The sequence below is a fragment of the Vigna angularis genome, chromosome 6 (assembly GCF_016808095.1).
Source record: "Vigna angularis cultivar LongXiaoDou No.4 chromosome 6, ASM1680809v1, whole genome shotgun sequence".
In the NCBI taxonomy this organism is placed as follows: domain Eukaryota; kingdom Viridiplantae; phylum Streptophyta; class Magnoliopsida; order Fabales; family Fabaceae; genus Vigna; species Vigna angularis.
The window spans coordinates 28,706,007-28,733,710 of NC_068975.1; the positions used below are offsets into that span (position 1 = coordinate 28,706,007).

General features: G+C 30.4%; 3 protein-coding genes and 1 pseudogene across 5 annotated transcripts; all 4 read left to right on the forward strand.

Annotated features, from left to right (window-relative positions):
- Positions 1-3,393: 3,393 nt before the first annotated feature.
- Positions 3,394-4,987, forward strand: LOC108341577 (GDSL esterase/lipase At4g16230-like; annotated as a pseudogene).
- A 684-nt stretch (positions 4,988-5,671) lies between these two features.
- Positions 5,672-7,562, forward strand: LOC108342450 (GDSL esterase/lipase At4g16230). Of its 2 annotated transcripts, XM_017580231.2 has the most exons (6): positions 5,672-6,173; positions 6,285-6,412; positions 6,529-6,774; positions 6,856-7,117; positions 7,204-7,303; positions 7,413-7,562. In XM_017580231.2, the coding sequence occupies exons 1-6, from the start codon at positions 5,912-5,914 to the stop codon at positions 7,480-7,482; spliced, it is 1,068 nt and encodes a 355-aa protein (XP_017435720.2). In that variant the 5' UTR covers positions 5,672-5,911; the 3' UTR covers positions 7,483-7,562. The 2 variants fall into 2 exon arrangements, with proteins under 2 accessions (XP_017435720.2, XP_017435719.2); XM_017580230.2 differs by having other exon boundaries at positions 5,673-6,173; positions 7,204-7,562.
- A 971-nt stretch (positions 7,563-8,533) lies between these two features.
- LOC108343063 (probable protein phosphatase 2C 42) lies at positions 8,534-16,442 on the forward strand. 2 transcript variants are annotated; one of them, XM_052879770.1, is made up of 5 exons: positions 8,534-9,175; positions 9,325-9,353; positions 9,508-9,898; positions 14,642-14,878; positions 15,989-16,442. In XM_052879770.1, the coding sequence occupies exons 1-5, from the start codon at positions 8,954-8,956 to the stop codon at positions 16,199-16,201; spliced, it is 1,092 nt and encodes a 363-aa protein (XP_052735730.1). In that variant the 5' UTR covers positions 8,534-8,953; the 3' UTR covers positions 16,202-16,442. The 2 variants fall into 2 exon arrangements, with proteins under 2 accessions (XP_052735730.1, XP_017436595.1); XM_017581106.2 differs by lacking the exon at positions 9,325-9,353 and having other exon boundaries at positions 9,528-9,898.
- A 9,770-nt stretch (positions 16,443-26,212) lies between these two features.
- LOC108342675 (uncharacterized) lies at positions 26,213-27,448 on the forward strand. The gene is made up of 2 exons (XM_052879390.1): positions 26,213-26,514; positions 26,833-27,448. The coding sequence occupies exons 1-2, from the start codon at positions 26,320-26,322 to the stop codon at positions 27,265-27,267; spliced, it is 630 nt and encodes a 209-aa protein (XP_052735350.1). The 5' UTR covers positions 26,213-26,319; the 3' UTR covers positions 27,268-27,448.
- Positions 27,449-27,704: the final 256 nt, after the last annotated feature.

Genomic DNA, 27,704 nt, shown 5'->3' on the forward strand with positions numbered 1-27,704 from the left:
ATTCCTTCACACTTTAAAAAAAATTAACTTTGAATATTAAGACATTTTTTTAACCTACTCATTTAATACAATAAAAAAAACAAACTTATTCACTAGTGGATTGAGACTTCCCATAAATAAAATTAACACCTATTTATTACTCCCCTTACCCATACAAGCAAAAACTCTTACATTTTACCCTTTAACTAATTAATAAAGACTTATATGAATTAGGAAGACTTATTTATTATTATTATTATCTTTTACTAACTAAATAATGGATTGCAGTTGAGAGTAATTAATAATATTAATTGATCATTATCGAATTTAAGAACTATTTTTTTACAATATTAAGAAAAGAAAATTTTCTATTCTTTGTCTACATCTACGTGTGAAGATTTTTTTTTATTAGAAAAAGTTGTTGCTTTTACTTCTGCAATGGTTTTCAAATGATTATCAGTGCTTTTATACATATTTATCTATATAGCCAAAGATATAGTTCAGACCAATATGACAACAGTTTTACCATCATTGTTATTACTAATAGCAGAGAAAAAAACAAAAGCATATTTGTCAGACTGTTATAAAATTGTTGTTAATTAAGTTCAACCACAAAATTTAAAGGTCTTTAAATTGAACAGCAACTTTATCTTTAATGCTCTATTTGTTTTCACTCATTTACTATTCAACCGGAAGAAAATGCCAAGATTATTTGCTGTTGTTTCTAATTAAAGAAGCGGATGATGCGTTTCCTTGTCCCGGTAAGGTGAGACGAAAAGAGGCAAAAATACCTTCGTATTTGTATGTCTTCAATCTTCTACTTTAACCTATGAAAAAATGAACATAGAATTTCCTGTTTTATCTTTTCCTTATAACATGGAATTAAGTTTATTTATATAATCTCCCTCTGCTCCATAAAATCGTAACTGAACAAATTGAATGATGAATGTGAAAAATTGGTGAGTGGGAAGGAGATGTTATCTGCATTATTTATTTGGTTCATGCATATAAACATTGAGCAGTGTGTTGTTATTTGCTAATTTAAACTGAGACACTGCATTAAAGACAACCTAGCTACCCCAATTATTTCATTCTGGAAATTCATACTGAACGCCCATACCTCGCTGTCAATACTGAATATCAGATAACAAAATTTCACAGACTTTGGAACTTGGTTTGAAACTCCAACACCATCATTAGTAAAAACCAAATTAAGGTTGTTAATAGAGAAACTGATTCAACATTTTAACATCACATTAACATTACTAAATATTTAAAATATTCATAGAAATTACGTTAATACTGCATATATTTTATATCATGCTACTATTGAGCATGTTCGTCACGAACACAGTTATATAGGATGCATCCTAATTCATGATTCTTTCACGAGTCAGTAAAATCTAACACAATTGATAAAGTTGTTAATAGAAATTTGCTTTTCTTTATTGTATAATATAACAAAGAAGGTTTTGCTGAGAGAGAAAATATCTAATTGGATACCTACTTGCAGAAAAGAAAAGAAAGAAACTTGATAAACACAAATTTTTTAACAAATTTGTGATTCTTTCATATGTTGGGCAGTATTCGTAAAGAAATTGAAAAAGAGATATCACAGGAAAATATTATATATATTATAGATAAGATTTTATTGAGAATTTCTTTTATCAATAAAGTAATATTTATCAACAATTTTTATTAGTAAAAAGACTTCATTGATAAAGTAGAATTTCGATCATATGGACGAATTTTAAGATTTTAATTACTAATAAAAATATTTATCAGTCTATTGAAAATTTAAATTTTTTAGTATTAATAAATATTTTTGTTAATAAAATAAATGCTAAAATTTTTACTTTAACTTTAATGATGATGTGGTCAAATTTTTTAATAATAATTTTTTTTAATAATTTATTTTTGTTTATCGATAGACAATTAATCACTGGAATTTTAAGTGTAACTAATTTCAACAAATTTTTTTATTTATTGAAAAAATTTATCAATAAATATTTTATAGACGAATTGTTAGTAACTGGTACAAATTTTATCCATTAATAAACTTGTTTATTTATTTTTATTGAAAATAACAAGTTGACAAGTTATGTTAAATTCAGAGCCCATGAAATTATAAAATTTGATAGTATTACAATATTGCAAAATAACTAAAACAGACTATTAAATTGGTTGTAAAGACTATTAAATCAGTATAATACAAAATGGGATGATAATTTTTAAATGTTGGAAACTATATTAAATCGATTATAGTGTGAATCGATCTAATATATGTAATATTAAATAGATTAAAAAAATAATTAATTTAATAAGCATTTTTTTATCAGATACGAAATCTTTTTTCATTTTTCATGAAATTTCTTCTTTCTTGTTACTCGCATTACTAGTTTTTTTTTTTCAACTCTTTTTTCATTAATTTCTGAAGCCTCAAATGCAGCTTGCAAACCAGATCTGCAATAAGTCACTGCATTACCATTCGAACGCCACCTAACCAGCGATAAACCTAAAGTTAAAAAGCAACAAAATAGTGTCACGCCATCATCAACCTTCTTCAAAGTAGACGCGACATCATCTCAATCATCGTGAATTATTATAACATATCTATCAATGATGCAACAATTATGTAGAAACCATTTTTGAAAATGTTTTTTCTTTCTTTCTTAGGTAAAGACATTAAATTGGTTTGTTCAAAATCAATCTAATATGTGTTCGAGATATAGTTTAGTTATGAAATTAATTTAATGTATATCTATTATGTGTAATAGTGTTAAGACATGTTTCATGCAAAATTGAATAATATTTGTAAGGTATATTTTATTAATAAAAGAAATTATTCCTCGTTCTTTAAGTTGTGTTCCCAAGATACTAAGTCTACCTTTAAAATGTAAGATTGCGGCCTTCATCTTGCACGGATTTAGTTTTGCTGCACAGACACCGTGGCATATAGTTGAAGAAGTTCATGGAGAACAGATTGCATTAATGTGTCTTCAGGTTATTAGTTGAGAGGATAATAAATAGACATTTTACTGAAAAAGATGGTGAAGGTCTGTGAAGCATCGTGACTCTCTCTCTTTCTATATATAATTTTTTTATTTATAGGAGAGATTGTGAGCAGTTTTGGAAAATATAATCTTAGATATGTTTTAAAAATTAATTTTTCATGTAAAATAAATGAAACATATCCGCCTTCACCAGTGTTGTAAAGATTATATAAGTATCTTAATTTTAAAATAAAAGATTATCCCTCCTTTCTTTTTACTTGAAAACCAAATAAAAAACTTGATACAGGGAAAAAGGACAAACTAATACTAGATATTACAAAAGTTATCTTTCCTCATGGAACTTCTTTATATATCACCATGACCCCATCAACCCCATTAGCATTATCAAAGAAAACCTGCTTCTAAACTTTATATAATGGGTATCAAGTTGAATGGACCAGTCTCTGCTGTTGCCATTTTGTTTGAAGTTTTTATAGTCTTATCCTTGTTTAGGATTACGACTTCAGATGAACAACCAGCAATTTTTGTCTTCGGAGATTCTCTCGTCGATGTGGGGAACAACAATTACATTGCTTCCCTCTCAAAAGCTAATTATCCTCCCTTTGGAATTGACTTTGGAAAACCAACAGGGAGGTTCACAAATGGAAGAACCATAGTTGACATCATTGGCAAGATTAACTTCTGATTTTCTTTTTCTTCTTATTTCAATTATGTGTCACTTTTATCTATCATCTCATAACTTTATCATGATTCATCAGGTCAAGAAATGGGTGCTGATTTCACCCCGCCTTACTTAGCACCAACAGCAGTATTACCAGTGATTATGAAAGGTGTCAACTATGCTTCTGGTGCAGGTGGAATCCTCAATCTCACTGGAAAACTCTTTGTGAGTTTTCTGCTTCAACAATAACTGCTACTGTTTGAGCTCCAACTTAAATGAAATAATAACATTGTGTTTGCGATTTTGAAGGGTGACAGAATCAACTTCGATGCACAGTTAGATAACTTTGCCAACACCAGGCAAGACATAATTTCTAGCATTGGTGTTCCTGCAACTCTCGGTCTATTGAATAGGTCCATGTTTTCAGTAACAATGGGTTCCAACGATTTCATCAACAACTATTTAGCACCAGCAGTTCTAATTGACGAGATGAATTTGGCATCTCCAGAACTCTTTGTGACCACCTTAATGTCAAAGTTCAGAGAACAGCTCACTGTAATGTTCCTCATAAGAAGACCTTAATTCTTAATATTTCATAGGATATTAAAAATCTTTCCTATCTATAATATGTGCAGAGGCTATACAATCTAGGCGCCAGAAAAATTGTTGTGACAAATGTAGGACCTATTGGATGTATACCAAGTCAGAGGGATACAAAACCCAGCTGCGGGTGATGGGTGTGTCAGTTTTGCCAATCAGCTAGCACAGTTATTCAATATCCAGTTGAAGGGTCTTATTCCAGAGCTGAATTCAAATCTGAAGGGTTCAATGTTCGTTTATGCAGATGTGTACCACATATTAGAAGACATACTCAACAATTACCCAGCATATGGTGAGTTTCAGAGGTGACAAAGAAAATGTGCAGGAAGCTAAACTTGGCGTGACATTTTTGAACTAATTAGACCCTTATGTTTTTAATGTGGCAGGTTTTGAGAATGCATGTACATCTTGTTGTTCCATGGCAGGGCGTTTTGGAGGTTTGATTCCGTGTGGTCCCACTTCGAGCATTTGCAGGAACAGATCCAAGTATGTTTTCTGGGACCCTTGGCATCCCACTGATGCTGCAAATGCTATCATCGCAAAGCGCCTCTTAGATGGTGATCATAATGACATTTTTCCAATGAATGTTCGCCAACTCATTCAACGTTTGATCTGATTTTTCTGTTAACGTGAATGTTTGAGGATGTTTTTGAGATACTCTCAGATAAACTGGTTTTTGCTGCAGGGTACCCCTGATGCTAGGAAATGTTCAATGTTTCTGGCTCGTGATTAATAGAACGTTATTTGATAGTAAAGATGAAAGGAATCATAATTAACATTACTTGTTCATAAATAATACTGTTCTATTTCGAGAAGAAAATAAATTTAACTGATGTTAGTAAAAAATAATTACGACCAACTTTTCAACTTAAAATAAACCTGAAAATAATTGAAAAAAGTGTACTGAGTGACATCAAGCAAGTTGCTAAGCTGAACCTTATGTATGCTGTTAAATTCTAATTGAATTCAAGCCAATGATGTTCCAATCTTGGTCAAACTGATATCGTGAAGACCAAATTGAAAATACAAGGAGTAAATAAGAGACATAAATATAAAAGAGAAAAAAATTATAATTAAGTCAATACTTTTTAAATAAAATTTAAAGTTTTGTAATTGTAAGTAGCCAAAGTACTCCAATAAATTTTAAAACTTCTGTTTTTATTGTAATAAATATTCAAAAAATATTTTGTAACATAAAAAATTTCATTTTTTTTATAAAAATAAACTATTTATAAATTTAGTGAAATGCTTTCCCTTCAGAATAAATTAGGAAGATTATGATAATTTCAATACTGCAACGCATTTCCTTATCAACCTATGACTAAATAATTTCCTTCACGGGCAATGCCTTCGTTCTCACGCAGTGCAGCGATTTTAATGCTACAAAACGAAAAAGAAGAGCAATGTTTACAGAGAAAGTTGGATTTTGCCAGCCTACTAAAAAGCAAGCTCATTTTCCACACAATATTATGAAATTTCTTGGTGGGTCCACAATGTTCATCAACAAGAGTAACAGTAGTGGAAACTATTTGGGTGTTTCACCTTAATCTTTGTCACATTATAAAACTCACTGCATGTCTGTCTCTTTAACCAGAAAACCAAACCAAAACAGAGTCCCTGCTGCAACATTTGATACAATTATATATAGTATCCTCTGATGTCCTTTCTAATGGGTATTTTTCTCATCGGAAGAGTCACTTTTGGAATTATGTTTCGAGCTTTTATGTTGTCGTTATTGTTTCGGTTTGGGTTCTCAAACGATGTACCAGCGTCTTTTGTTTTTGGGGATTCGTTGGTCGATGTGGGTAACAACAACTATATTGTTTCACTGGCCAAAGCAAACCATGACCCCTTTGGGATCGATTTTGGAATGCCCACGGGTCGATTCAGCAATGGAAAAACAGTTGTTGATGTTATAAGTGAGGGTTTCGGATTCCCATTAGGTTTTATATTTCTTTATTTCTTTGTTCAAATGCTTGTATCAATTATTATTTATTTCTCATTGAGCAACGTGTGATGTATGGCACCAGATCAGAAACTGGGTCTTGACTTTTCTCCTCCTTACTTGGCTCCCTCTACTACTGGATCAACAGTGCTAAAGGGTGTTAATTATGCTTCTGGTGCAGGTGGAATTCTTAATAACTCTGGCGAAATTTTTGTAAGTTTTTTCTTCAAATAGTGAAGTTTTATGTGCAATTATTGTAAGTCATAGTCCTAAATTAGAATAGAATACACTTTTTTTGTAATGTCATTAAAATTAATGTTAAATAACAGGGTGGTCGAATCAACTTCGATGCACAGATTGACAATTTTGCAAACACCAGGGAAGAAATCATCTCTTTAATTGGTGCCCCTGAGGCTCTGAATTTGTTTAAGAAGGCCCTCTTTACGGTAGCACTAGGCTCAAATGATTTCTTGGATAACTATCTGACACCCTTATTCTCAATTCCGGAGAGATTACTGGTATCGCCAGAATCATTTGTGGCCACATTGATATCAAGACTCAGACTACAACTCACTGTAATTTTGCTAAAAAAGAAAGCTTTGTTTCAATCATGTTTTTATTTTGTTAGTTGATCACATGCAATTGCAATTTTGCAGCGACTTTTCAGTCTAGGGGCTAGAAAAATTGTTGTGGCAAATGTAGGGCCTATTGGGTGTATACCATATATAAGGGATGTAAATTTAAACCTCTATGATGAAGATGAATGTGTCACTTTCCCAAATGAGCTGGCCCAGTTGTTCAACACACAATTGAAGAGCCTTGTTGAAGAGCTTCGGACAAAATTGGAAGGGTCATTATTTGTTTATGCAGATGTTTACCATATTATGGAAGATATCCTCATGAACTATAAAGACTATGGTTTGTGACATTTTGTTTTTTCGTTTCAGTAGCCAGAACTACGAAGTCATTTTGGGAATAAAAATTGTGATTTCAACGTGCAACAGGTTTTGAGAACCCTGATAGTGCATGCTGTCACGTGGCTGGTCGATTTGGAGGCTTGATTCCTTGCAATCGGAGTTCAAAAGTTTGTGAGGACCGTTCCAAGTATGTTTTCTGGGATACTTACCATCCTAGTGATGCTGCTAGTGTTCTTATCGCTGAGCGTCTCTTGAATTGTGATACTCCTGACATTTCACCTATGAACATTTTTCAGCTTTCCAAAGCCTAGTCTTATCATGGATTCTGGGAAATGGAAATTTTTTTGGAAACTAATAAAGAAATGAGTGCAAGATGTACGCAAAATCAAATCATTTATCTAACCTTTTGGACAGGAATGAGAATGACAAATGATTCTTAGTTATAACTAACACTTCAAAGTTATAGGATTGAATTAGGTAAGTTTGGAAGCAAAGAAGAGAAGTTATAAATTCAATTTCTTCATTAACAAAATACTAACAACTAACATTTGTTGATAAAAAAATATAATTTTTAATATAATAATTAAAAGAGATAAAACATAAACAAATAACTATTTTTAACAATGATGAGGGAGATAAACAAATGAATATAATACACACTACAAATTAAGAGGAATTTAGAGTCAATACATGTATAAAAACTCAATAATTATGCATAAATGACTTGGAACAATTGCGAAATAAATGATGTCATTGAACACTAGGCATTTGAGTTTTACCAATTATCTAATTAAATTTATCATGTCAACATTAATAGTAAAGTGAGTTTTTTTAACATGGTCAATAATACTTAAGAGAAGAACATAATTTCTTAAAGCTAAGAAAATCCGTTCTTTGTTTTAATTTGACACAACATTTGACTAGTAACACAAGCTTTTGAATGGATAAACTTCAATATGCTAGAAAACGAATTTAATAATTGTTATACTTTCTTCCACGGTTAAAAGGTAAGAAGTAAATATACTCATTCTGTTTTTGGATAGATAAGGAAAGTGACATGATGAAGTATAGCAATTAATTTCAATAGGAGATTACATCAACCATTTATTGTGAGTTATGTGACAATGATAACAAGGATAAGAGGTGTAGAAAATGGTATCCTCATTATTATAGTTCTTGTGAGACCTGAGTGATAAGAAATAATAAAGATGATGGGAAGAAAAAAGGCCATTGACATTACAAGTAAAAATACATTGAGGTAGTGCAATGCACTTATGATAAACCACTACACTGTAAAATTTGCATATGGTAATATTTTGTTTTGTAATTAATAATAAAAATAATATAAATTTTGGTACAGAGGTAATAATACATGACCATATAAAGTCAGCTGTGGAAGATGATGAAGGAGAGAAGTTAGAAAAGAAAAGAAAAATGATGAAAGAATTATTGTAAATGGAAGAGGAAAGTGGAAAAAGAAAATGTAAATAAAAAAGACATTGAAAAGAAAAGCACGCAACAAGAAGGGCTTCCCCACAGCATCCTCACCCAACAAGAGAAGGAACCAGCCCATTCCTGTTCCTCTACCACCGAACACACGCTTTCTTTCACGTTAACCTGCGCCCCTGTTTATCCTGCGCACCCTTTCTTTTTTTCCCTTCCACACCCTTCTCTTTTCCTCTCTCCTTCTTCAGATTCGGAGCACGGCGCCCCCGGTGGGAAAGGTTCGGGTGTTGGGGGCCTAGGGTTAGGGTTTCTGAGAGATGTGGGATGCTCCAGGCATTGATGAGTCTTATCGCGCGCTGTTGGAAACCGTTCGGGCTCGGTGACGACGCCAATGCCGGAAGAGAATGCAAGGACGGCCTCCTCTGGTTCCGCGACATCGGAAGGTTCGCTGCCGGCGATTTCTCCATGGCCGTCGTCCAGGCCAACCAGGTCCTCGAGGACCAGAGCCAGATCGAGTCCGGGCCCTTCGGCACCTTCGTCGGAGTCTACGACGGCCACGGCGGCCCCGATTGTTCGCGTTATGTTTGTGATAACTTGTTCCGTAATCTCCAAGGTTAGCGATTCAATCACTCCTCCTCTCTCTCTGTCGCTCTTTTCTTATATAGTTTCACTTCAATTCTCGATCGTGAGTTTTAACTCTTTTTAGTGATTTCCGCTTTTCTTGAATTTATCTTTGCTTTTAAAAGTAGTTGTGCTTTTCAGTCTTCACAAGAGTCACGAACAGTTGAAAGGTGTGTGCTGGTTCTTATCTGTGTGGGAGCTATGTGTCTCTATCGGCCTCTTTTTCTTTTTTCTTTTAATATTGTTACGTGTCTATGTGGAAAGTTGATGATTGTTGTGTGTTTAAGATCTTTTGGAGCCATTTGTATGTTGTTATTGTCTTAGGAGTGGTGTTTGTGCTGCAGCGATATTGGCCGAGTCACATAGTGTTGTGACTTCTGAGGTCATTCAACAGGCGTTCCAGCGGACCGAGGAGGGATTCACGGCGCTTGTTTCAGAGTTGTGGAGCTCCCGGCCGCAAATTGCAACCACTGGAACGTGTTGTTTGGTTGGAGTTATTTGTCGGCAGACGCTGTTTGTGGCGAGTCTTGGAGATTCCCGTGCTGTGTTGGGTAGGAGAGTTGGCAACACTGGTGGGATGGCTGCAATTCAGCTGTCCACCGAGCACAACGCGAATATTGAGGCTATTAGGCAGGAGCTTAAGGAATTGCACCCGGATGACCCCCAGATTGTTGTCCTGAGACATGGAGTGTGGAGAGTCAAGGGCATAATTCAGGTAATTTCTGGAAATCATGCTACATGCCAAATATTAGTTGTGGGAATTCTGTATTGAGTTTTCTGGTTGAACTTCCCTGAAGAAGGAATTTGGTTAGAGTTTTGGGTTTTGATGACTGAACCTTTCTCCTTAGGTCTCAAAAGAGAAGAGGTAGGAATAATATATGTTAACAGAATAATACATGCATAGTTTATGAAAATAATATATGCTAACGGACTCAAAATAATAAGTAAAGCCAGAGCCTCAGGGTATAGTTGTTTGTGTACCGTGTGTTTTCTAATTTATCTTTACCTTATATTATTATAAGATATATATTTATTTGTGGCATATTCCTCGTACAATCTATTGTTATTCCCATCCTTTATCTTCTACAACATTGTTACCAGAAATTCCTCCAAATTGCCTAATGTAAACGGAGAATTTTCATTCCGATCCATTAACTTTGAAATTGATGCATAAAAGAATCATGAGATTATTCTTTTTTTTTATAGTGATTCCCACATTCACCCAAGTTTAATCATATTAACTTGCGAAGACATCGTGGCTTACATCTCCTTGAAATAGGAGCAGAGACAGACTTGGGAAGTATAGTTACTGAAGCTAGGTGACAATGTTTTAACATTTTATTAAACAAAAGTTTAATTTTCATATATTTTCATTCAAAATTTTATACTATCAATCAATCAATCAATCAGAAACTACTCTTGAAATGACGTTTAAAGTGAGTATTACAAAATTTGACAATCTTACCATACTAGCTATTTAATCCAGTATAAAAAACTTTAGCGCTGTTAGTGCATTCTAATCAAATTCATTAAACAATCCCATCGAGGATAAACTGTTTTTGTTCCATCTGAAAGTGGAAATATCCTTTTTGCCCCTATAAAAGATGATTGTGGTAGAAAGAAACGTTATGAAGGAAAGAGTTGAATAGAATATCCTCGTAAAGCAAGCAACAAACAAGCCAGAAACGTATAAAAGACAATGAAGGAGATCAAGACAATAAAACTTGCTAAACTCTTTACATATCTGATTATCTGTCAGCATGCTAACTGCTCCAATTGCTAAACAAGAGTAGGCCGGTAAAGAAATCCTGCCATATGAAATGTGAGGTCTGAGAAGGGTTTTTAAAGATATCATCAGTACAGTAAATGCAATACAAGCATGATGAGTACCAGAATAGCATAGAGTTTTTCTTCCATAGTTATACCAAATGCCTTGAAACTAGTTGAATCATGAATGGAGTAGCTCCAAGTTGAGCGATTACTCCCAGGATTACTCAGTAGTATGGAGTAACCTATTTCAGATCCAAGTGGCTGTAGGAAAAATGCAATAACAAGTGAACTTTTGAATGGTGAGGCCTAGCTAGTGCTGTATGTCACATATATCAGGCAAAATTGTTCACTTGGTTCTCTGATTACGTGCACAGGTTATGATACTGCCACATGTTAAGAAACACAACAATATATACCCTGCGTACATGTATTTTATGAAGTCTGATTGACATGTGGATCCTTGAAATGTCTGTGCATTATAGGTTTAGTGTCATTAATATCATTGTTAAAAGTTCAGAAAGTGAGAGCTTGCAATATTGATTTCTATGACATGAAAATTTGATTGATAAGAAACAAAACAACGGGACAGCTTATTGAAATTATACTCACTACAGAGCCTAACATGCACCAAGAACTAATTCTGATGTGTTAGATTAATAGTATATAAAAAAAAACCCAAGAAGAACATATCTTGTTGTTCCTATTTATAGGTCTTGTTTGGATGAACTTTTTTATAAGCATTCGTAGATCGGAAATATGAATGTAAAAATGTATTGAGCTTCTCCCATAAGCTAAAATTAACGTGTTCACTTAACATTTACAGAAGCTATTTAATCTTATTCAGAAGCTGAGGCGCATAAGTTTGTTGTGGTTTATGAGAAACTCAATTCAGTGTACCTTTTTGTTTTCTTCTTTTTCAAGTTTTTATGGATAAGTTTATCTAAATAGAGCTTTATTCTTATGACTAAGGATACACTTGTTTGCAAATTAACCTAGATGCATAAATATATTCTGCTCACGGTGCCTATGTTATTTATATTTTATTTGTCTATTGCCAACCATGAGACATTTGAGGCAAGTAGCTTAATTTATGTTTTGTCGCGTCATCCTTGGGGTCGAGGCTGTCAAGCTGCGTTTCGCGGCCATAATTGCGACAGATCATGCAGTTTTACAAAGGTCGATGAACTTGATTTAACCTAAGGGACTATTTTTTTTCTTTTCGTTAAGGTTGTGGTGGGATTAAAGAATAGAAATGAAGGAGGGAAAAGGGAAAGAAAGGAAGGGTACGAGAGCGGAAAGAATGAATCTTTGAATTAAGGAAAAGAGATTGTGAAATGAAGGAAAAATGAAGTGAAAATGCGAGATAGTAATTTTTTTAGCAAGATTATAAAATAATATATTTATAAAATGACTGAATTATCTTTATTGTTATAAATTTATTTTAATTAAATATTAAGTTACAATTTTATTATTCTTAATTTCTTTTTGTTGTATTGTTATTCTTATTCTTATTATTATTTTTAATTTATGATTTATTATTATTATTATTTTTAGTATCATTATTATCATTTATGATTGTTTTTATTATTTATTATATTATATAACATAATTAATTATGTTACGTTTCATAATCTATTATCCTACATTATAAAAAGTAACACATCTTGCTGTGGATAACATTTGGGGTAGAAAAATAAAAGTAAGAATAAAAATGTAAATCATTTCTCCAGCTGGCTTTCAGCTAGTTGCTTTTCACGACCGCGGGTGTGAAAAACCGACACCCACTGTCCCAAATTCGTGTTCAATGTCTTTTTTAGCAAATCATCGAATACAAACATGTATTATTTGCGGGTATGATCTGCGCCTTTTCTTTGGCTGTAACAATACAATCCCAGAAACAAATAAAGTATAAGGGTAGCTTTCTCTGTTAACCTATAACCCACAATTTTCACTCCCCTCTTTTGCAAATCAGTCCTTACATTTCACATTCTGCCTCTGAACTCCCCTCTCGTCTTTCTGCATTCTGCCTCTATTTCCAGCAGTTTTTCCCTATGAGGTTTCTAGTGACACTTCCGTTGGTGCTACCAACCTAACCTTTTCTTGCTGTTTTGCAGCTTCTGCTTTGGACAACTTGGTCATGAAAGTTATCAGAATATGATTTTAATTTTAGGCGTTTTTCTTTATTTTTAAGCATATATTAAATACACAATGCAATTTAAATCTACTATAGGATCAAAATAGCAGGCATTCTGCTACTGGTATCCTGCTACAGCGGTTTTAGAGGCGGGCACTCCGTACGCTCTCTGCTATTGATTACTATAATTTGATTATTCTACCTTTATTTATCACTCACTTATGTACTCAAATTTAACTACTACTAATAGTTTTTTTGGTTTTCGGATGACTTTTTCTTATGTTGTTTTATCTATTTCTGGCTAATTTTTATTCTGCCTCTAGACTTTAAATCGTTTACTTTTATTGTACCTGAATCTTACTGCTCAAAATTATGACTAAGGATTCAAAAGATAGCTGAGGGATTAGTGATTCGAATCTGAATTTGATAATCTTGGTACATCATCTATATGATATACTTAAAGTATTTTTTTTACTGTACCTAAGTCGTACTATTCGAAATTACGATGCACGGTCCTAAAAAATAGTTTCGGAATTCATTATTTGAATATGGATTTGATAACCTTGACATATACAAGTGTAGCATTGTTAGGCATAGTTTATTTTCTAATCATTCTTTCAGGGTCTTCTGGGGAAAAGATTGCAAAGGAACCCAAAAAAATAGAATTAGTGGGCAGATTGAGAATAAGGAAAGATTGTATGAGGACCAAGGAATAAGAAAGCATGTGTTTCAGAAAAGGGAAGGAGTTTGGCTAATAGGCCGGAGGTTTTTTATGGAAACAATGTTCTCTCTATATTTTGCATGAAGGGGTTGGTTATCCCTAATTAAAGAAATGTATGAGAAAATTATTTTCATTAAAAATAAATTATTATTATTATTATTATTATCATCATTATTATTATATATGAAAAAGAAAGATGAGTGTTGGGTGCAGGGCCTGAGAAGGAGTGTTTTAAGTTGACTATTTACTAATGTAAAAAATTTGGTACTTTACAATACTTTTTTATTCAAGAAATTCCGCATGTACTCAACTTGCTGTTGATTTGTGAATACTCCCTCACTTTCTTTTTAAGGGTAAATTTTTTAACAGACTTTTGTTCTTATTATTTTTTATTTTCAAAGTTCAAGTTAACGCAAATTATTTTTTTGTCAACTATATCCTTGCCACCTGTTTTTAAATTAATTTACTCATTGATCATGAAATAATAAATGTAAACTTGTATTATATTGCTTTTCTTAGGTAATGTATATCCTTAAAAAGACATTAAAAAAGTAATGGAGATAGTATATGTTGAGTTCTTTTGTTGGTTAACTTAGCTTTCTGTGAAAAGAAACTTTTTGCATTGTTATCCTATGATAAAAAAGGAATTCAGTATTCACAAACTGTAGATATGCTTTTTTAATTCAATATTCTGCTGCATTCCTTTATTCAATTTTGTGATATTAATGGTTTGTGTTTTTCCAGATAACTACTGCAACCGTTAACTTATTTTTCAGTGTTACTTTCCACTCTTGTATTAATGGCTATACATACTTCCATGTTATTTGGTGCAGGTTTCTAGATCTATAGGTGACGTATATATGAAACATGCGCAGTTTAACCGGGAACCCATTAATGCGAAATTCAGACTCCCCGAACCAATGAACATGCCTTTCTTGTCTGCTAATCCAACTGTTATTTCTCATCCAATCCAACCAAATGATTCCTTCCTTATATTTGCGTCGGATGGTTTATGGGAGCACCTGAGTAATGATCAAGCAGTGGATATTGTTCACAGCAGTCCACGTGCGGTAAGATTCTTTTTTGCCTTGTGATTTTCTTGTAGTACGTAGTTGTGTCCTAGACATCACTTGGTTCATGTCGTCTTTCCGTCATCTAATACGACTACAGAATGCGGGGTTGTATTTTGAACTTGGTTAAACACATAATTCGCTTGTTAAAAGTAATCTCTGGAAATAGAGCACACATACACCGTCACTGTATCTTTTGTTATTTTAATCGAATACAATTAATTACTTAATCGGTACTCCTTTGCTATTTTTTGAGCTTTGTGATGTGTGGCCACTAAGGGTGACGATCAAATAATTTTTTTTTTTGTATTATATAATATGGATAAAAAGTGCATTAATCCATTTTGAAATATTTAAACCTTTTTCTACAGTACAATATTCAATTGTTCCACGAATATAATATATTCTATAAACTAATTATTGTCTAGTTTTGAAATATTTTTTCTTTCCTTATCCTCTTTGTTTACTTTTTCTCTTCCCTGTCGTGGGACCCAAAAGAATAATTGTTATACTTGTGGTTAAAACAATCACACTGTAAACCAATCTTGGTTAACATAAATGTTAGCATTCTGGAGTCTTAATTGATTACTGTTGATGCCATTTTTGAGTATGGAATAAACCATATTAGGACAGGATTACCCATTTTTGTGATTAATAATTTTTTTATTGCCTTTAATGCTCTTACAGATTTGGAAAATGAAAATTAAAACAAAGTAGAAACTTGAGAAGATCTGTTAAATATGAAAAAAAAAGTTGGATTACTTTTGATCATTAAAAGGATTGATGATCCAGAAAAATAGTGGATTGATTATTGATCAGAGGAGTACCAATAAAATAATTGACTGTCATGGTCAAACTATGCTTTTAGCTTTTTTTAGCTTTGTCAACGAGTTGCGAAACTCGAGACCTGTCTTGCCAGTACTGATGGGTAAATGTAGTTCTGTAGCATTAAGTTCTAAAAATGTAATTTTGTAATATGGATTTGCATTTTATTTTTCAGAAAAGCAGAAATTGAGGGGATAATTTTATTGGCTGCTGGTTGTTGATTTTGTATTTTAAACTGTCATGGCATTCTCCATCAGTGCTTATAAATTGTGTGAATAAATGCAGGGTAGTGCCAAGAGACTTATCAAGGCTGCCCTACAAGAAGCGGCAAGAAAACGTGAAATGCGATATTCAGACCTTTATAAGATTGACAAGAAGGTTCGTCGCCATTTTCACGACGATATAACTGTCATTGTTTTATTCTTAAACCACGACCTTATATCCAGAGGCGCAGTTCTAAATTCGCCACTCACAGTTCGAAGTGCACTCGATCACTGACACTCTTATGATTGTAAACACGTACGCTTCTCATATACGGGTGTTCTGTCAACTGTGCCAAAACCACAAAATACTCATTTGGTACGTTGCTAGAATATACCATTCATAGTGCTCCTACGTATGCTCACTCATACCAGACAACTTATTCATGCTCCAACTTGTAACACTTGTTAGAAATTTATCCATAAAAAACGAAAAGAAAAAAAGGGAAAGAAATCAGAAAGTAACTTTTCATTACCAATTCACCAAATCCCTTCCCTAGATTTACGTAATGCTGTCATTGCTAGTGCTTGATCTAATCTTGGTGTAAATTTCGTGGACGAGCAAGGTTGTATGAGTTCATCGATAATCCTCAGTCAGCATCGTGATTGAATGAATTCATATATTTGATCAGAAGTTATATCAGAGCTTCCATGTACAATGAAGCATCCTAGTGTAATTAGGTTTATGAATTATGATTGAATTGAATTATGTTTTTTCAACATTAAGCGGTTTTGTTAAAAGTTATAAACTATATAATAAATAGTGAGGTTTATAACCCGTATGCGTTGGGTTTATTTGGATTTCTAATTATTTCGTTTACAATTGTTTTGAAAAAAAATTTCTATATTAGGTTGGGAAAATTTATCATTAGTGAAGTATGAGTTTTTTATATAAGAAATTCATCATTATATGTAGCATATTTTATTACAATGAGATATTTATCTCAACTCACGCAAATTTTTTATTGTATTTTATATTTACTAGAATAGATTGAGGAGATTTAATATCAAGGTATAAGTTCATATGAAAAAAGTGATACTCCAATATAAAATTTTAAGTTTGAGGTTTTTTATTTTTTTTATGTCACTCAATTTTTTTTGCTTTTATTCAATAAAACTTTCACCACATTGAATTTCTAATATTATCACAGTAAAAGATAATGTATAACTTTATATGTGATTATGAATCATTTTAGACAAACATCTTCATGCATCACATCACTACTATATTAATGGACTCATGGACTCAAACTGTCACTGAGTCCTTTTCCCTCATATATGGTTTAAAAAAAAAGCATCAAACTTAAAAGAGAAAATTTTTTATTGGAATGCATGGAAAAAAAAATTTGTAATTTTTCTAGAAACGCTTGCACATTACTTTCAATATAAAAAAAATCGTTTTTGTTTCTTAAAATCCTTAAAACACTAGTTAATATAGAACAAAAGTAAGGATAGAAAAGAACACAAATTTGAATTTCTCCTTTATTTCATTTCAGTAAATGTGAAAAAAGTACGAGATATTTTATGTCTTACCTATGAAAACTTTCTATCGGGAAAGATGATAGAACAAAGATACTTTTTGTGAAAAGACACAAGATACCTTGACTTTTTACATTTATTTTATTATATTGTGAAGATTTCAATGTCATATACTATTTTCTTTATCACCAAAAAATAGTTTGATAATTCAAAGTGCCTTTTTCTTAATTTTTTTTTCTATATTCAAACAACCTAAAAGTTATTCTATCTTTCATCTAATCCGTTTCTTTTTTTTAATTAATCTAATTATATATATATATATATATATATATAAACAGATTATACCGATATAATTCTTATTAAATATTATCAACTAATAATTTGAAATAAAAATATTTTCATTCAGCTGTTAAATTATAATTTCTTCTGTGATTATTTATGTTGACTAATCATATATTTTAAAATAGATATATCATGTCAATTTTGGTTTGTATAAATAAGATATTGAATCATTTTAGAATAATATTTTTTTTGTAAATATAATTTATGTGAAATAAATTTGTAATCAGAAGACGAATTTTTAAAAATATATAGTTAAATAAAAAGGTATTAGATGGTATACCATTTAACAAAAAATATATGGTTATAATTTTATCTATCTCAACATATATATTGAAAGCAAACATAAAAGGCATATTCGGTTCTGGCTTATCATGAAGACTTTTTTGTTATGAATGACAAATTGCTTCAGTTGTGGGTACTGTAAGTAAGAGAATATATACATGATGAACATCAAACAACTGTTGTTAATGCTCTTTCACAATTCTTAGTTTTTGTCATATCAACTTCTTCTTTGTTAGCAGAAAATAAGTTTTGGATTGAGTTGTATCTTGTTTTTAAATTATTAAAAAAATTATAATAATTTTAGTCAGGTTTCAAATTTAATTCATCACTTAATCTATATAACACTTTGTTAGTTCTATGGTCTAATTTGATGTGAATCACACTAGTAATCCAATTCAGTAATACATGCATTATAAGTAAATTGCAGATGAATTTGCTGTGAAATCTGTGGACTGTCCCAGTTCATGTAGCAGCATATCTGAAAATTTTCCTTGGTTGATGATATGGATGAATAAATTATCCGTACTTTTGCAAGTAAAATTTAAACTTTACCAGTAATTCCAAAACTTAATCGAGGACAATTTAGATTCCTAATTGTTATTTATTTACATTGTTAATTAAATTAATTGGAAAATCACATTGAGTAAGTAGTTAATAAACATTTTCAATTATTAATTTCATGCCATAATTTTGCTTGAAATTTTGAGAGATAAAAATATGTCATGGCTTTAAACCCGTCGTGCCACAAAATCCAAGGAACTAAATTTTAACACAGGTCAAGATAGAAGAAGAATAATCAGGTGTTTAATTTACTTCACATCATAGCATGTATAATATATTCACAATTATTAAAACAAATATTCCTCTTACGAAATCAAGTCTCAATATTATTGGTTTTTAGCTTACACATTAATAATAATAATAATAATAATATCAATACTTTCTTTTTTCATTTACTAAATGCACGTACATCGAAGGACAACATAAAATAAGAAAAATATCACACACACGCGCATATATATATATATATATATATATATATATATATATATATATATATATATATATATATATATATATATATATATATATATATATATATATATATATATATATATATATATATATAAAGAAACACACGTAATCACGTTGAATTCTAGTAGTTTTATATTGTAAACATGATCACATTGAATTTAATAAAAAATAATTAAATCTGAACTGATAAAACTTAATTAGATTAGGATTGCAAAAAAAATTAACTTTATTGACAATAAATTAAGTCAAAATTGAATGGAAAGAAATAAAGATGAAGTGATTAGATGAGTAAAGATTTGTGGAGTTTGAGAACAATAACGTTCAAATAACTACTCCGACAAAAACCAAGTTACACTCCTTTTGACGTAAATTTCAATATCTCAAACTAATTCAATTTTATTATATTAGTTTGCCTTGAGTTATAGTTCACTGGACAGACTTGGTTAAAGAATTCAATATCTTTAACAAATACGTAATTAAATTATGGGTTAAAGAATTCTAACTCTTTAATGGTTTGGTTTGTAAATCATTTTCATCTCTTCAATAATGGGGTTATGAAAGTCTAAATCTCATCTCCAGAATATATTTGAAGAAGATATTTTGATGCTTAGTGTCTGAATATAAAATATACTGAATGCTGTAATGAATGTAACTTAAATACTTCATCTATTCCTTATATTTATACTATTTGTTATAAAATTTTACTTACCAATGCTTTAATTGTGCTCAATCACACCTTAATCCATTTGTTTAGGTTTATTTATGCTAAATCACTTCACAGACTACTCGACTAGTCGTCTTTGACGTGACCAATCACCCTTATAAATCGGTGTTACATTGATCAACTCGTGTTTATTTGTGCGATACAAATTATATTATTAGTTTTTTTAAAATTTGGTAAACTTAAATATATGAGATGTAAAAATTAACAGAGATTAGACAGTAGTTCTTAATCACTTAATTTTTTAAAGTTTCTTGATTCTTGAGCTGGGAAACGGAAGGTAGGTATATTTAGTTACTTTGACCAGACATTCCAAACCAATTCAATAGCACAGAAAGAAATTAAAAGATGAAACTCTAAAGAACTACCCTAGCTTCTTTCCCAGGCTTTCCCTGTCTTCTTGGCCAAGAAAATCAACCAAAAACACAAAAATCATACGCACATGCAGTTGCCCTAGTAACCAGAGACGCATGCTAATAATTGATGATAAGAAAAACTAACATACACACATATAGTTAATCGTAGTAAAACTAACTTACACACAAACACAGGCTATATAGTTGCACTTTATTTAACCTTTGTGTTCATTAGTAGATGCAACTCCATCACCATGCACATATACATGTTCATCAACCACTTAGAAGAACTAGCCGTGAATGGGTGGAGTGCGAATATGGAAATAGTGATGGCTGTTAAGGACTGGTACCGAACCATTCCCATTGTTCTCATAACTCTCATTTATGTCATCATTATAACTGGCTTTGTTACCATTCACAGAAGCAGTGTTCGTGTTTGCACTTGCAGAACCCTTCCTGGCTGGCTCAATCCTGTCGCTTCTTATGCCCTTTCGACCAAGATCAGTTTCACTCAGTAGATAGCGTTTTCCCTTTGCTCTTTGCTCATCTTCCTCCTTCACTGCACCACCATGCAACATGCTCACCATCATAATCAAGCCAAACAAGAGTGCAACTGATAAGCTCCTCATGCTTCACAATTTCCCAAAAGCCTGCGTAAAACACCCATCAAAATTAATTGAATGATGAAGTTATATAAACTATGTTAGCGATATATTTTATTTTATTTATCACCAAAACATGTACAAGTAATTAACAAAGTTCTTACAAAGATTTCATGCACAAGTAACAAGTTACATAGTTTTAATGAAGTTCAAGAAAAATTAACCTAGTTATAACCGTGAGTTATCAGAACTTAGTGTAAAATTACTGATCCTCGATGACTGATTAATTAACAAGAGTAAACTAAATTTAAAACATGGAAACATGATACACATAAGATTTTTTAGACAGTTAGTACCGAATTATATATATGCTAAACGTTTGAAGGCTACGACGATCGTGGTGCAAAATGTGGGAATTTATAGAAAGAGGCGATTGTTGTGACAGTAGTGTTGAAAGAGGTAGATTAGTCCGAGAGAAGCAATATAGATGGCGATGAAATGAGTGGAGTTGCCACTAAATTCATGATGCGCTACCATTCTACCACTTGGCAAGGCCACCAAAAATGAAATTATTGTTATGATCTTTAAGCAATGCATTTTCCTGATTTTTATGTTCAATTATTCAATCATTAAAGGCAAAATTTCCGCTTCGTGATTAAATAATGGGAGACAAATTGCTATATTTTTACTGTTCGAGTTACTGTGACTAGTTGACTGGCAATTTGTAGGAACGATTAATATCCGTGTGGTAATAAGGTTTAGTTGTGATATTTTGGATGGAAAAAATAGTTGCTTAAGAAGATGGTACAACGTACGTTTGTAAACCATAATTAAGAAGATGTTAAGCATGCAGTGAACATTTGTATAACATAAAGTTTGATAGTGGTGAAAGAGGAGTGTTCTGAGGAGTGAAAAGAATGATGGGATGGTGAAGTTTGTTTTTGAATGACTTTAATGGCAGTGCTTGGAACTTCCCAAGGTCTTGTAGCTTTCACATATATAAGGTTGCTGATTCTGGATAGATTCCTATATATATATATATATAAATTAAGATGATTTAGACAAAAGAAATATCTCTGTCTGGATTACTCCTCAATGTTTTGTCCATTTAGAAATGATATTCAAGACTCAGCTTACTTTCATCGTATTTTCATTCCTGGTCATTGAATGGGAAAACTCACTTCACTAATCATTTGGGTGGCAAAAGGGAATACTCTTTGGGGAATTAGATGATTTTTTCTTATTGGTTGCTGTTTGGTCTAACCATTAAGATTAGATTCTCGTTTTCGATATCATCTCATAAGTTTGAAATTTTCCTTCTTCCTGTCAACAAGTACTGCTTTACACACAGCATAACATATTTTAACACATTATTCTTCACCACCTTTCACTTTTTCTTTATAAATGAAAAAAGTTCAATCTTTTTTTTTTTGCGACTGTATCACTCCTATCATCAATCCCAAATTAATGTCTTTTTTTTTTAAAAAAACATTTTCCTTTACACACACAGAAACTGACATTGCACCATTTTACTTTGAAAATTACTTAACTAGTCATTTCAAGTTTTTAAATGGTTATCTTAACAGCAAACTAGAGTAATGAGATCTATGATGAGTAATACAACAAAATATGTACGAAAGAAGTATAAATAATAATAATAATAATGAATATACTAATAATAATAATTTCTTATAGTAATATTAATTATAATAATAGTAATAATAATAATAATAATAATAATAATAATAATAATAATAATATTAATAATAATTGAAATAATAAAAAATAATAATATAATAATAATTATTAAAAATATAATATTATTATTAATAATATTCATAAGTATTATTATTATTATTATAATATTAATAATAAAAACAATATAATTATAACAATATTAATAATAAAAAATATAATGAGTGTTATTTTCGTAAATAACATATTTTTATGAATAAGGAAAGATAGTAAAAGTATTTTGTTAGAAAAATGTTTCTTTAATAATTTTTTTTACAACGTGGTGGCTTGTGATTAGTTTTTAAATATTTTTTTAAAAAATAAATTCAAATATATTAATAAAATAATGACAAGTGATCATTTTCAAAAAGTTGTTATGAAAATATTGTTAAAGTATCAAAGTTCATTTTGTTAATGAAATTTTCGTATATATAACAAAGTAGTATATATATATATATATATATATATATATATATATATATATATATATATATACTTAAAAACACACTTAATTATATTAAAAAAAATTAAGTTTTAATTTAATTAACTAATGTCTTTAATTAAATAAGTTAAAAGGATTATTATCTCTACATAATACATTATTTATTACAACTATAATAATGAAAACATAACTTATAAATAGTAATAGAAGTGTGAACGATGTAATATCATCTTAATAGTAGAATAGTATTAGCAATGATTATGCAAACATGAGAAGATAAATTAAAAACTTGTATTTTGCAATCATACAACCATTGAAGATAAAAAAAAAAGATAAAATCATTTAGTCACGTGAAAATGAAGTTGATCGGTAGAATATTAATTAATAACTTTTTTAAATTATAAAAAAAAGTTATATTTGATGTATTTGATATGACCAATTTAAGTAGATTATTCAATAAAATTGACAATGATTTAATATATCTTTAAAGTGGAAACTGAATACAGTTACAAATTAAAAATTCCGGATATAAAATTGAGTGAAAAGAAATTTAAGGACAAAACTATCTATAATTAAAAATCAATGAACTAAAATTAGAAAAAAGTCATATTTAAAAAAGATATTGTGAATTTTATACACTGATAAACTAAATTTAGCATTAAAAAACATATGCAAAATGGTATTCCACTTGCAGAACATGATCAATGAAGAGGAAGAAAGTGATCCCTAGGTAGCTAGTTTTTCCATAATAGAATATAACTATACAAATTACATTGAAAAACTAGTCTCTTGGTTTGATATTAATTTTGACTGGTTGGAACAAAAGCATTAGATTTAGCCGCGGATTCGGCCATTATGTTTTCTTCATCCATATTCCACACTTTAGGATGATACACAACATATCTTCTATTGCCAATTAAATGACATAATTTATTTTTCAATAATAAAGTACATATTTTTTTCTTTTATTGGAAGCGATATATACGGTAAAGATCATTTTACAAATATTTAATGAACTTGTGGTTAAATTATGGTGAAATAAAAAAGTAATAAAATAATAAATAAAAGTCATAATTTACATAGATAATTCTGAAATAATATGTCAACTTTAAAAAGGATTTGAGTAAGTTTTGAAGCGTTGGAAAAATATTTTATATGAGTGGACGGACTATAATGAGATAATCTCCTATGTTTTTTTTTTTTATAAAATTAGCTTTCAAAAAAATTTAAAAGTAAATATTTGATAAAGTGGGTAATATACACAGATTTGAAAAAGTTGTGAAAAAAATGAATGCAATAAAATAAGATATGTTTTTGTTGTCTTTGCTCGTATGTGAAGAAATGTTGAGAAAATTATTTGTTAAAATATACATTTACGAACATAGACATGTTTTCACTATGCCTTATGCCTTCATTTTCATCGTGTCATTTGTTAAAATATAATTATCTGATTGACAAAAAGCAAAAGAGGAAAATTTATAGTTAATTTGATTCATATGATAAAAAAAGTTTGATTGTAAATTAATATATTTAGAAAATAAATTATAAAATCATTTTTAAAAATAATTTAATGTAAAAAATAAAATTTAAAAAGTATAAATTAAAGTTAAATTCAATTAAAATTAAAATATATAATTATTATAAATTTTTAATAAATAATAAAGTATATTTCATAATAAAAATATACTGAAATAAATTATTAAAGTTTTTAAATAAATAAATATTATTTATTTGTCACTTAATTTTTTTTTAATTATTTACTTATTTTAATATAAAACTTATATTAATGTTTCATGTTTTCAATATGTTCTTTTCCTTTTTCTCGCATATTTGGAGAGAAAGTTATCAAAATAAAAAATTATTTTTTTTTCCATTGAAACTTTGATAGATGTGTTTTTCGTGCTTTTCTTTCTTGTCCATGTTTCTATCCTTGAATACAATTAGGAAGTTAGCATTAAAAGGTAAGGGATGAAAATCAATATTCGTTGGTGAACTACGGAAGATAATCGATTTTCTTGTTATTGATAGCACAGAGAATCTATTATCATGGAGGAGAATCGATTCTTTTAATTTTGTATGTACAAGGACAATACAGGGGTAATATTGAGGTTCATCATCTCCCAAACTACTCGAACTAGAGACGCTCTTTTTCGACGAATATAATATTTCACATATTTTACTTTATCAATTTCAAAACTCTCACAAGTTCCTCCTCTTCTCAAACTTAAATCATTTCTCCAAATTCAATTGCTGGTTATCTAAGTACCCAAACACAATGCATTTTAAGATTCTTTTTTATTTTGAATTTTTTTAATAATTGAATAATATAAAATTAATAATATCAATAATAAAAATTAGTAATATTAATAATAAACATTAATAATATTAATAATAAAAAATATTATTAATATTGAGTATAAATAAATAAATAAATTATGTATACTTAATAAAAATGTTGTCTTTTATAAATCACGTAAATATTAATCATTTATTTATAAAATTTCATTGGGATATTTTACCTTTTTTACAGAAGTAAATTTGGTGACTTGGAATATAATTTTTATGTTAATGATTATTTAAGTATCCACTCATAATTATACAACACTCTCGTTTATTCCTCAATTATTAAGATTAACCTAAACAACTTTTAAGCAATTGATAATAAATTTTTCACAAAAATTCACCTTCAAAACAATATCAATTCTCATACTCCACTTAAAATCATACCAAAACATTAATAAATAAAAAATACCATCAACAATATTATATTTTATATAATGTACGTGAAAAAAAAATCAAATTACCATATAAATTTGTGAATCTTTACCAACATAAATATTAACATTGAAATTTTAATCATCATAAACTAGTCAATATTCTTAATCATTACCCTTTAAAAGAATTATCTATCGTATCAATCCATAAAATCTAAGAGGATTACCATGTTTTTGTACATTTCACACTTTCCTAACTCTCCATATAACATATATAAAAGCTGCTAGACGAATATATTATATTTAAGTACTTCCAATAATCACATACAAAATTAGAAGAAATAAAAATTCAATATATAATTTACATTTAAATCCAGTATTATTCAGGCAAAACAACACATGTAAAAAATATTTGTTAATAAAATATGAAAAGGAAAAAATGTAAGCATTTGTAACGTGACAACGGTAGCACTGTTTCCAATTCTCCACCTATATAAAGTTTAAAATAATGAATTTCCCAGAACACCGTTAAACTCCCGCCAATGAAAGAGAATCAAACACCACACAAGGTTTTCGCGCGCTCCGCAGAGCATCACCATGGCAGAACTAAGGATTTACCGTCCAAGAGGTCTACAAAGGCACACGATTCATGAACCCTAACTTCTCACTTCTCTCGTTTTTCTTTTCTGTTTTCACTTTTAGATTCAATTTCTCGGCGTACCTTTCCTGTCGCCAGATCGCCGAAAAGAGCTTGAATGCGGCATTTGCATCGGTTTCTAAAGATTCCGTGGATTTATCACCGTTCTCCGAGATCTTAGATACAAATCGCAACGAAGATCTCACAGTAAGTTCAAATCTCACTGTTTTGTTTTTTTCCAATGCTTCTTGTGATGTTTCTTTGTCGCATTCATGCCATACGAGTCGTGTGAGGAAATATATAACTCCACTTAAAAGTGCGGCTTATATATATATATATATATATATATATATATATATATATATATATATATATATATATATATATATATATATATATATATCCATATTTTTCAACGCAATTCTGGTCGTAATTGCAAAAATCTACTGGAATATTGGATTTACTAGGCATTTTTGTACCATGGTGGAGGCTTAGTCTCATTTGAATGTTTTTAATATGTTTCAGACCTTCTTATTGGAAGAACCTTCATCGGTGACTTTGCTTCCATCTGAATTAACTCCTAAAAAACTGACTGACAAGACGGGAATTATTAGTTCAACTAATTGTACTGGTACAGATGAAATAGACTGTTCTAAGTTTAATTCTGTGGAGGCTGAGATTACTGTGAATTTTCTCAGAAATGTTAAAACTGAGTTCCTCAATTCGGTTAATGCTGCTCCCCAACGTAGAATAGAGCTTTTGGATAGAATAATTGAATATGTCATAAGCGATCTCCAAACCTATACCCTGCCAGAGGAGAGTGATCAGTTTGCTCATTTGATCTCTACGAAAAAGCGCATGTTGTTTCTGTTTACCTTCATTTGGGTAATTGGAGTATCAGCTGTTCTTTTCGTCACTTCAGATACTCGTAGCCCTTACAGAGGACCAAGGCCGACGTGAATCATTATAGCAAAAGGTTTATGTGCTTTTAGATTACGGGGAAGAGGGGTATAATTTTCAGTTATGTATCTAGTAAATGTATCTTTTAACTGTAAATTCTGATGAAATAGATATAGCTCGTTCTTAGTCGTACACTTGATTTAAAGTACTTAGAAATTTAGAATTACCCTGAAGTTGCATTGACTGCCGTTGAAGTTGTAATAAGTACGAATACTAGTATTTGTACGATGTGGTTGATTAATGCTGTTAGCTGAATATATCTATGAAACTATCTGGGTTACTTCAACCGATCCTAATAAAATCTTGATTTTACGTGTGGTTTGTGTTAATGCATTATAAAGGTTTTGTTCGTTGAGTTAAGCTCCCTGTATTATCACATTGTGAGCAATTCTAGAGGGAAAATTACAATATTCACATACAATAATGTCATTGGCAGT